Source organism: Lissotriton vulgaris, chromosome 2_1 (assembly GCF_964263255.1).
Source record: "Lissotriton vulgaris chromosome 2_1, aLisVul1.2, whole genome shotgun sequence".
NCBI lineage: Eukaryota > Metazoa > Chordata > Amphibia > Caudata > Salamandridae > Lissotriton > Lissotriton vulgaris.
This window is the reverse complement of record NC_141687.1, coordinates 398,474,551-398,486,226: the sequence shown is the minus strand read 5'-3', so window position 1 is coordinate 398,486,226 and position 11,676 is coordinate 398,474,551. Positions and strand designations below refer to the sequence as shown.

Here is an 11,676-nt window from a genome sequence, read left to right as displayed (position 1 = left end):
ACATGCAGCTAGAGCTGACAGTGGGAATGACACCATTATGTGTAACTGTGCACAGGTCATGTAGCAATCATGCATGTGCCCAGGCAAATTATCGAGCCAATGTAGTCATTCTTGTAGGTGTGATCTTTGCAGTTGTGTAACGTGTTGCATTAGGATCTGGTTTCAAAGTCTGTTATCACATTACCAATAACATACTTCTGCTATTCTTGCAGCATCAACCCAGGGCAGCAAAGGAGACAGGGTAGTGGCCGTTAGGGAAGTAGCTGGCCACAGTGATTTCTGTCGCACCAGTGACACCGAGGAAACCAGTGGCACGGAAGGTGATATGAGTACCCTGGAGGAGCCACGGCATCTACAACATCAGAGTTATCCTCCAATGGCCAATCCCTGGTGGTGATGGACCAGCATGAACCTCCATCCACTACATCCATTTCTACCACCCCGCCTTCCATCCCCGCCCTCCCTGCTCCTCCCCACCAAGTTGTCCTTGTCCGCTCCCACAAGAAGAGGAAAGTCTCCTTCTCTGCAGGCACGGAAGACCCTTCTCCCGTCTCCACTGATGCCCTGAGTGTGGGGGCCGTTGACATCCTGAAGCAAATATCTGTGGGTCAGAGTGCAGTGCTGAATGCAATCCAGGTGCAGGGCCCACAGCTGATGCAGATGGTCTCGAACCTTGAGGGCATTCACGCTGATGTGTCTGCCCTACAGAGATCTTTTCAGGCTCTGGCTTCCACACTCTTGGCAGCCTTCCACAATTTCCAAGTTTCCACCCCACCTCCTACCTCCGCTGCATCCACAATTCCTACTCCCATATCTGCCCAAAGCGCACACACACTTACGCATGCCTCCACCTCAATATCCACACACAGGACGCACAAACATAAAAAAAAACAGAGGCACACACTCACTCCGAAGGCACTTGTACCCCTAACCACTGCATCCACTGAAATGCAGCAAGACACCACACCACCAGACACTACACCCATGCAGCAAGACACCACACCACCAGACGCTACACCCATGCAGCAAGACACCACCCCACCAGACACTACACCCATGCAGCTAGACACCACACCACCAGACACTACACCCATGCAGCAAGACACCACACCACCAGATACTAGACTCATGCAGCAGTCTTGCACCACACCACCAGACACCGCTACTCCCCACACCACACACCCAGACACCACACCACCACCAGCCACATACATATCAGCCTTTGCTGCAGACCAGACACATTCCACAACCACACCTACATCAGACTCAGAGACACATGCACGCACAGCCACACTGCAGACCTCACATACCTCTACCTGCAAAACCCTAGCCATTGTCTTACCTCCTCCTCTATCACCTAAAGAAGTCTGCCTTATTTCTTTTAACCTCTGCCCTGTCACCGCTGCCTGCCCCTGTCCCAAAGCCAGGTCTGGTATCCCACCTTTGCCCATTCCTCTCACTTTAACCCCTACAAAAACCCAAAGAAAAAAGAGAGGTCAATGTCCCCGAACAGAACCACCCCCTCCCAAAACCAAAAGGACCTCTTCACCTCCTCACCCCAAATCCTCAAAAACCAGAAAAAAGCAGAAAAAGAAGTGCTCCTCCCTTCGCTACACCCTTTGCTACCCTTAAGGGCTATAAAATTCCCCAATAGGTCCAGCCCAGACCTCCTCATCCCGAGCGCAGCCCTCCTAGAGCTCAACCCAGCCCTCCCCATCCTAAGCCCAGACCTCCCACAGCCCAAAGCAGCCCTCTCCCTCCCGATACTCACCACCCCACAGACCAAACGAGCCTTCCTAATCCCAATCCTCAGCCCACTCGAGTGACATAAATGAGGTGCCTGGCTGGCCCACTTGATGCCCCTTCCTGGGAGGCTTCCTTAACAGTGTTCTTGAAGGCAAGTTTGTGGCACAGCAGTGTGCTGGACGGCACTAAAGACATTGGACTGACCATTGGCCTTTGTTTTACAACCAAATTTTGTCTGTAATAAATGTTCTTGTTGCTGATAACCTTTGTCCTGCCATTGCTGCTGATGGCAATTGTTGTCATTGGAGATTTCGGGATATGTGTGTACAGTTGTTTTTGTTTGACCATGAAAGCGGATACATTTGCAGTGGTAAGTATAGTCAGACCTTGGGACAAGGCATAGAGTTACAGAGACCAAGGGCCAGGTTCAATGGATGTATATGTGGGAAGAGTTCCTATTGGGGCAGGCATAACATTGTGTGGTATCTGCTAAGATAAGTATTGCAGCTTCCTTGGCCATTGTCCAGGTGTTTTGGCTTGCTGTAACACCTGGGATGTAGGGTGGATATGTGTTTGATGTGTGTCAAGTGGTATTTGATTTTCCACACATGGGGGGGTGTTGTATTGTCATAGCTATTTGGTATTTTGAATGCACATGTAATCATTTACATGTGTGTTCTTTCCACATTTTTTTAGAAGATGTCTGACAACTGCTGTTGCTGCTATGTATTTTTTCTTAATACTAGCACTTACACAATTGGCACATGCGCATGCCACTTTCTGAGAATATTGTTTTTGCCTGCTTAACCTCATGGCACAAGTCCTGTGCGCTTGGAGACTGTGAGGCAGAGGCAATATGGACTGTGGCCTTGGCCCTTCACCTGTCATTAGTACATTTTGTCTGAGTAACTAATTTCTGCAGGGAGTCTTTAATTGTGGACTTAAAATGTTTGATACCATGGTCTGTGTGAATTCTATTTCCCTGCCTTTCCTTTTTCATGTGGGTGATGTGTGAATGCCCATTGCAGTGCTTTAGCAGTAGAAGGGTTATTTATGTTCCTGAGACATCCATACTGATGTCTGTTTGATTTGTCAACAGGATTTAGTTTATGAACAGAAGTTGATTGCTAAATCATTCATGAGGAGGGGCTGGTTTGTGATATTAGTTATTGCTCACATCAGTACACCAGCTTCAAAGATTATCACAAATTCGTCCTCCTTCTGTCATTGCATAACATCAAGGTATTTGAAACTAGCAGTTGCATTGCACATACATGTACCGAGGACTGTTGGATTGGCCAATTGTTAGTAGCATACGTTATTAGGGATGTCAACTGAGGTATCATTGCAATGGATTATGATACTGCCTCCGTACTGAGCTGCCAACACTGGGAATGGAGTATTGCAAGTGTCTTAACAGTTACATCTGCCGTAGAGGTTCTGCTGCAGAGTTGATTTAATATAGTGCCCTGAGGGTGAGGGCAAATATGGAGAGTCCAATGGGAGCCTTCTCTGCATCAACTCTTTCGGCCTACAAGTGGTAGCCACTGGCAGACCACCGACCACTTCTAGCCCTACTACGCTACTCTCACCACTCGCTCTGTCAACTGTCCCTTCAGGCCCCTCACATTCTGCTTCTCATGCAATATGTTTTGGCAAGATTTCCCAGCATGAGCACTTGAGGACATGTTGCTCACACCACACACCCACTCCTACTGAGCAAGCTCAGCCCCTGCTTGTCCATGGCAGTGTTGCATCGCTTAGCTGTGGACTGACTGTACAGGGGTAAGTGTAAGACTTACCGGCTGTTGCATCTAAGACGGTATGTATTTTGAACGTAATCGAGCAGGTAGAGCAGTGGCAGGATGTATGCGATGGGTTCCCTGGCGGCACAGGATATGCGGCAGGGCCGCAACTAGGTCTTAATTTCGGGGAGGGCTAACATGGCAAACGAAGGGGCGTGGCTAATGTTTATCAATGGTGTGGGGCTAAAATGGCAGATAATCGGGATCGATTAATGCTCAGGTTAAGCGGAGAAAACGTGATGAATTCTGCATTTGAAACTGGACAATTAGAGCACACATTTTTGTTAATTTGATGCATTTATGTCCTATTGTCTTATGAAAAGGGAACAGAATGTACTGAATTAAAAGGCCAATTTATATACATTACTACAAAGCACTTTAGGAACACAATATAACCAATTTTCACAATGCCATTTCAAGGCGACGACCCTTTTTCGCCAGTTCGTCAACAATTGCTTCTATAGGAGGACAATGTGCTCGTGAAATGTTTATCATTGCAAGTCCAAAACCCATACCCACCCTGAACCCTAAAATTACCCCTGGCACCCCAAAACCCATACCCACGCTGAACCTTAATAGTAGCCCTGGCACCACAAAACCCATACCCACCCTGAACCCTAAAATTGCCCCCCTGACACCCGAAATCCCACACCCACCCTGAAACCTAAAATAACCCCCTCACACCCTAAAACCCATACCCGTACTGAACCCTAAAATTAACACCATGGCACCTCAAAACCCATTACCACCCTAAATCCTAAAATTACCACCCGGCCCACCAAAACCCATACCCATCCTGAACCCTAAAATTGCCCCCTTGACACCTGAAAACCCACACCCACCATGAACCCTAAAATTTACCCCATAGCACCCCAAAACCCTTAACCACACTAAAATTACCCCTGGCACACCAAAACCCATACCCACGCTGAACCCTAAAATTACTCCCTGGCACCCCACAACCCATACCCACCCTGAACCCTAATATTGCCCCCCCCTGACACCCGAAAACCACACCCACCCTAAACCCTCAAATTTCCACCCCCTCACACCCTAAAACACATACCCGCCCTGAACCCTAACATTAACCCAATGGCATCCCAAAACCCATTACCACCCTAAACCCTAAAATTACCCCCTGGCACCTCAAATCCCATACCCACCCTGAACCCTAAAATTACCCCTGGGACCCCAAAACCCATGCCCTCCCTGAACCCTAAAATTACACCTGGCACCCCAAAGCCCATTACCACTCTGACCCCGAAAATTACCCCTGAACCTTAAAATTACACCCTTGCCCCCAAAACCCATACCCACCCTGAACCCTAAAATTACCCCTAGCACCCCAAAACCCATACCCACGCTGAACCCTAATAGTACCCCTGGCACCACAAAACCCATACCCACCCTGAACCCTAAAATTACCCCTGGCTCCCCAAAACCCATACCCACCCTGAAGCCTAAAATTACCCCTGGCACCCCAAAACCCACACCCACCCTGAACCCCTAACTTACCCTTCTGGCCCCCAAAGCCCATACCCGTCCTGAACCCTAAAATTACCCCCTGGCACACCAAATCCCATTACTACCCTGAACCCTAAAATTACCCCTGGCACCCTAAAACCCATACCGACTCAGAACCCTAAAATTACACCCTGGCACCCCAATCCGTAACCCACCCTGAACCCTAAAATTACTCGCTGGCACCCTAAAACCCACACCCACCCTGAACCCTAAAGTGACCCACATAGCACCCCAAAAAATGAACACTACAAACTTACACTACATGTGCATATTCGGAGGGGACTCTCCTCTGACGTTTCCATGTATGTAAGTCAAAAACAACATTCCCTTAGAGTAACCTAGATATGCAGGCAGTAGGTAATGCTGTGCTGAAGAATTCATTAAAGTTACTGAAACTTACATTAAAAACGGCTGCCTACTCTTCTGATACTATTCAGTTGAGTTGGGCTGATCAGCAGCACTGCGTCCTGGCATCCAACCCCTCCCGAAGATCTCACAGTGTAGATAGGTGTGTGTCAAATGTTTCCTGGTTTCTCCTTGCCAGGGCCTCCTCTGCTTCTGTGTAGTTGGTGCCCTTGGAGGCAAAAGGAAGAAAGATCCATGGCCCTGTTCACCATTCCTACAGCGCGGGGATGCCCTTGGGTCACCAGGCGCTTTACAAATCGCTATTAAATTAAATTAAATTAAATTTAACTGGTGAGCAAGGCCTTGGATGTGAATTCCATACAAGTGCACAGACAGCAGGGGCAAAGGGATGGCAGTGCAGGTGATGCTTTTACTTTGTAAATTAATTCCTGCTGGCGTCCTAGCCCAGGGTTTGCTGTCTGTGCACTTGTATGGAATACACATCCATGCAGGTGCACAGACAGCAAAACATGGGGTTTGACGCCAGCAGGAATTCCTATACAAAGGAAAAGCGTCACCTGCACTGGCCAGCCCTTTCCCCCTGCTGTGTGCATCTTCCCACTCCCACCCTCACTACATGCTGAACACATCAAGTGCTTAGGGGAAATCCCTGCCTTCAGGCAGTGATATCACCTCGGGGCCAGTTTAGGAAAAGAAGAGGTTAACTGAAACTGTTCAGAGGCTGGTTTGCTCGGGCTGCTGGGCCTCAGAAAGCAGCCCGAGCAAACCAGCGATGCACAGCCTTCTTTTATCCTTTCAGTGCGTGTCAAATTAGCCCGGGCTGGAGAATACGACGGGGGCGCTGAAGCCCGGTGCGCCCAATGGGTGTTGCGCGCCTGATATGCGGAGCTGTGTATAGGTGGGTTTGGCCACCCTCTCCCTCCTTTTCTGCCAGCTCTGATAAGGGAATTGGACTGCCGCAATTATGTCATCGGAATGGCGCATCCTAATTTGGCGGCCGGACTGAGAGGCGTTCCGTTCTCCGATGGCCTCCATTGGTCCTTTCTGACATCACTGCGGTTGTAATTTCCTATTGGAGTGTGAGGGATGCGGCGGTTTGGAAAACTGCCTATTCACATGCATTGTAATATGGCGGTCTGGCTGACTGCTTCCGACAGTACTGTAGTAGTCCAACAGCCACCGACAGGACCGCGGGAGCCGGTCCGACCAGCATCATCATGAGGCCCAAAATTCTTACTTTCAAAATTCCTATTGATTATATTTTTGGCATCTCAATATTATTGAAACAATATTTTCGTATCACAATATTTTGTATTCAATATTTAGTCCAAACACTGCTGAGCCTCGATATGTAGTCAACTAAACAAAGTATTAGATTGGAGGCTTAACCTTACAAGCATTGCTGTGTTTTGGTCAAATGATTTGGGAATGCAATGTGGCATACTTGGAAAATGTTTTGGCATTTTGCATGATTGTCAGAGGCTGCTCATATTGCTGCTGCAAATCTGTACCTGCATAATGCATAGTACGAAGCGAAGGGGATGTGAGATTACTGCGTTGGTGTCTACCATCCTTGTACAAGATTTGGTTCTCGTTCTAGAAGGGGTTATGATCCTAAGTATTGTGATGTTCATGCCCAGCTTGAGATTGCGCATGGTTCTATATGGTTTGATAAGAAATACCAGGTGTTTACTCTGTTCCTAAATTGCAGATGGTCTTGAATGTTTCTTGCCTTTGTCCCATAGGTAGATCTATAACTTTTCAGCTTGTACGGAATAGGTTCCACAAATCTGATGGTTCTTGTAAAGAGGGTGATCAGTCAATAGTGGAGAAGTGTGGCTCACTGGTTAGAGGAGGCAGACCTAGAAGCAGAGGTCAGCCCGTGACCAGGGTTCAATTCCTGGCTCGGCGGGGTCTTGAGACCTAAAATGTCCATGGACTCGACAATTCTCGCTCCGGTGCCTACTCGATTCACGAGTTCACACTCTGCGGCTCTGGGCAATAGCTTGCTTAATCTCCACAATGGCCCCTTGCGGCGGGATGCCTGGCTTTCACCTTGCGGATACCCTGCCGGGGTTATCTCAGAGGGGAATACCAGGACGGGTTCCCTAAGCAAGCGCTTAGAAACCGCTCGGTGATTTGCGCTATATAAATTCCTGTACATTTACATTTACAATATGCCATTATAGTGAGTTCTGTTTTGTCTGTATCTTCACAAATTTACTTGAAGGAAGTTCTCGAGCTGTGGATGGCCAAGTGAGCACTGTAGAGCACGTTGAACAAGAAGCTTCTTGTCATGGGTAACCAGTGAAGCACTTTCAACGCTGGTGTGATGTGGTCTTGTATGCAGAGGTGTTGGAGTTTTCTTACTGCTCCCTGTAGGGACAGCCCGTTTACATAGACTGCATGCAGCATGATAAGGGAAATGGTGGTCTCGACTTCCTATGGAAAATCAAGATGTGGGGTGGCAAAAAGTGTTTGTCCATGATGTAAAAGGCACTTATTGTTATCTCGGTCCTGCTTTATATATTGGCAGAGAGGGAACTCTGTCACAATGGAGACGGAGTTACCTCCTCGCTAAGACTACGGTCCACCTGCCTGAATTACATGCAGAAAGAACATAGTTTGATGACGGCAGAGACTACCCAGTCTCCACTGTGGTCAGACTTCTCTGACAGCCCAATTAAGTTAGGGCTGTTGGAGTTTTGGCTATATGTCTGCCTACTTAATTTAGATGGGAAGACTTATAGCTGTTTTTCAATGCATGTCACTGCCAGGAAAAACCTGTCAGCAAAATGCATTGAATAATGCTCAGTGCCCCCCTCACCATGGGCAAAACTTTTATAGCAAGATGTTTTTTTGTTTTTTTTGTTTTATTTTCAAAAAGAAAACCCCACTTTGGGATTTTCTTTTTGAAAATAAATAAACGTAACAAGTTTGCGATACCGCTCCACCATACTATTGTACCCATTAGTATTAATTACATTCAATAAATGGTTACCTTAATGTAGCCTTGCAGTAGCCCAAATGAATCAGTGACCAGTCACCCCAGCAGCACACAATGGAGATTACCCCAGGGGAAGCAGTGCTCACTTTCATGGTGCACTTATTAAAATGTCTTATGTTGGAAAAGTAATGGCCTTTGGAGGAAGCAGTCTTGTGTTGCAATATTGGTTCTACCTGACCAAATTGTTTGAACTTGGGCCAATCAAGTTCTCCCTATGCATGTTATGTGAAAAGTTCTAAACAGACTCAATACATAAAAAGAGCACTGACGACATATTCTCATGGTGCTGCCCCAGAGAGGTTTTCAAGTCATACAAAATTATGAAACTATCATATTATTGTGACAATATGCATAGTTGACTGATGAATAGTCCAGTGGATAAAAATGGCTAATGAAAGTTCCTCTTTGCATTTATGTATAAATATATGTCTTTTTGTTATGCACTTTTTGTTTCAGACCTTTTAAAGTTTTTTTTATAGCAGGCACTGCTGTGGATTGAGTTCTTTAGGTCTGGCCTACTGACAACTTCATCTGTTTTGTGAGCCTCATGTTTTCCTAAAAAAGCATATAAAACATGTAAAAGTATACATACAAACATACATACATACATCAAGGGACCTTCAGTCGCCCCTCCTTATCCCTTGAGCTGTCCAACTGTCATTCACATATTGCTTTAACCTACCCTAGGACAATGGCTTACCCCACTTAATTGTTTGGCTGTCTTGCACTGTGAATGATGGCATTTTGCCTGATTACATGTGTACAGCCATCTGAAATTAATGTATTCCAGTACCAGTGCTGGGCTGATGGGTCGCTGGGCCACTCCTTTATTTCAATATTTTAGTATGTTTTGTCAATTGATTACGTATTGTACATGAGTAAATAAAAAATGCAAACTTGCCAAGACTAAACCTATTGGCATTGTCAATGCTTGTTCAAAGTGCTCTCAATGTTTGCATTAACAGGAATAAAAAACGAAGGAGATTGTGAGAATTCTTCTCTTAGTCCTGGGGGAGTAGGTGGTATCTAGCTGCATGTATGTGTATGTATTTGAGCTTATATAGCGCACAGCTACCCGCAGTGGGTTTCCCGGCGCTTGCTTAGGGAACCCGTCCTGGTATTCCCTGTGAGATAACCCCGGCAGGGTATCCACAAGGTGAAAGCCAGGCATCCCGCCGCGAGGGGCCGTTGTGGAGATTAAGCAAGCTATTGCCCAGAGTCGCAGAGTGTGAACCCGTGAGTCGAGAAGGCACCGGAGCGAGAATTATCGAGTCCGTGGAATTTTTAGCCCAAGACCCGCCGAGGCGGGGAATTGAACCCTGGTCCAGGGCCGATCTCAGCTTCCGGGTCTGCCGCCTCTAACCCCTGAGCCACACTTCTCCATCATTCTTGGAGTCTACTCTAGTCTACCATTGGTGTCACATGGCCTACAATGCCATTTGATTCCAACTGGATAACAATGTTACACATTCGCTTCATACACTTGCCTGTCCACGAGTATCATTGCTAGTAGTCAAGGCAAACTTCAGGTGGCTGGAGAAGTGGATGAATGACCGTAACACAGGGCAAGGTACTGAGGCAGGTGAGGTAATGTTGTGTATGGACACCTGCCTTCTGCAGGTTGTGAGAATGTAACAGACTTGACTATGTCAATATTTGGTCACATCTATAAATCTTTTAAAAAAAAGAGTAGAGGCCTGAAAAAAAGAGTGACATGACTTATAGGGCCAGATGTATCAAATGGTTTTATCCATTCTAGGTCTATGGGGAAATTTGTTCGACATATGGCCCATAGTCCCCACCTTCCAAATAAACATCTTTTGATGGTTTAACAATCACATGGTGTCTCTGTGACAACAGTGTTCTGAGTAGTTATAATGAAAGGTTGCCTACCTTAGATCAATATATCAAAGAAGAGTGGAAGAGGTCAACAGGATTGCAAGACCAGAGGCAACAAGGCCCCATTTTTAAACTGCACATTGTAGTACTACAAAACATAATTCAAAATGTATGTTTTGGCTAGACTTATATATGCGGAGTTCTCTGCCCCGACTGAAGAGTCTCTGCACATGTTCGTATAGATTTCTCTAGTAAATGTGGGAGGGACACAGGAGAGTGGGTGAGGCAGACTTTCTATTAAAAAAAGGAAATTGGATTAGGGAGGAGTGAAAGGGGTTTAGGGAGGATCAAAGAGGGGTTTAGGGAGGGACATCACCTACCCACAGAAGAGTAGGCAAATTGCATAATTTTGGGGATAGAGATATGTCACATACACTTTTGTAGAAAGTTTACACTCTGAGTTTGTGAACTTAGCTCACATTCAGGTCTCGTTTGAACATCCAGCCCATAACAAGCTGAAATGTCATGTGTCTCCTGTCTGCCACCCTTGCTCTACCCTCATAAAGTGGTAAAAGCAAAGCATTAACATTTTAGTTAATAAGGAGTATTATTTGCACAAAGTGAAACCAGAAAAGCTGGATTAATCGCTTAACCAAATTTGTGTGATTTTAAGCAAATATTCTATATTAGCAATCCTGCTTTTCTTTACTATTCCATACTGAAGCACCATCAAATATGTGAACTCAAAATACCAGCTGTACAAAAACCTAATATGTTTAATTTAATAGAATATAATGTTGCCCTAGCTTTAACAATTTTGGCCACATACAAGGTTCACACCACAACTGTCTTGCTCTTGGTTTCTAATGACACTGTTGTCAGGGCTGGTAGGGATAGTGCTAAGTTCATGTTTAAAAATTATCACTTCCAATAAGTACTTCTCAGTGCAGTGCTACGATGTGATGTATTAATGTCAAAGCTTTTACATATTAAAAGAATTTTAAAAATTACATTTTAAATAGACTTTATCATATTTTATGTGATGTTTCCTGCATAATTTACATGATAAACATGTTCAGGGCTCAGCCCCTGCATTAGCTCTTAGAGCCAAGCCAGGCCCTGGGCTTTGCTCGCCCTGTTAAATTTTTAGCTAGCTAACCTCTATATTCAAAGTGTAAACTTACTCCAAAGGTGTATCTTACCTTTTGTGAATCAGGCACAGTTTGTGACTTAGACAAACACCACAATAGTTTCAAAGGGTCCAAGGGATATGTAGTTTAAAGACCCACACCTGATTTTATCCCCAGCTCCTACTCAATGTACAACACAAGAAACACAGGGGGTCTACCAGCTAACTATTAAAGCTGCACTGTCAAAACTGAGTCAGCT

At 45.8% G+C, this 11,676-nt stretch overlaps 1 protein-coding gene across 1 annotated transcript; it reads left to right on the top strand.

The window, feature by feature from the left end:
• The first annotated feature begins 396 nt into the window (after positions 1 to 396).
• LOC147730453 (uncharacterized) lies at positions 397 to 1,632 on the top strand. Its single transcript, XM_086958558.1, has one exon. It carries the CDS (start codon positions 397 to 399, stop codon positions 1,630 to 1,632), a length of 1,236 nt encoding a protein of 411 aa, XP_086814684.1.
• The last annotated feature ends 10,044 nt before the right edge of the window (positions 1,633 to 11,676 follow it).

Excerpts from the sequence above, each read along its gene's own strand:
- LOC147730453 (XM_086958558.1), top strand. The coding sequence starts at position 397 with ATGGACCAGCATGAACCTCCATCCACTACATCCATTTCTACCACCCCG.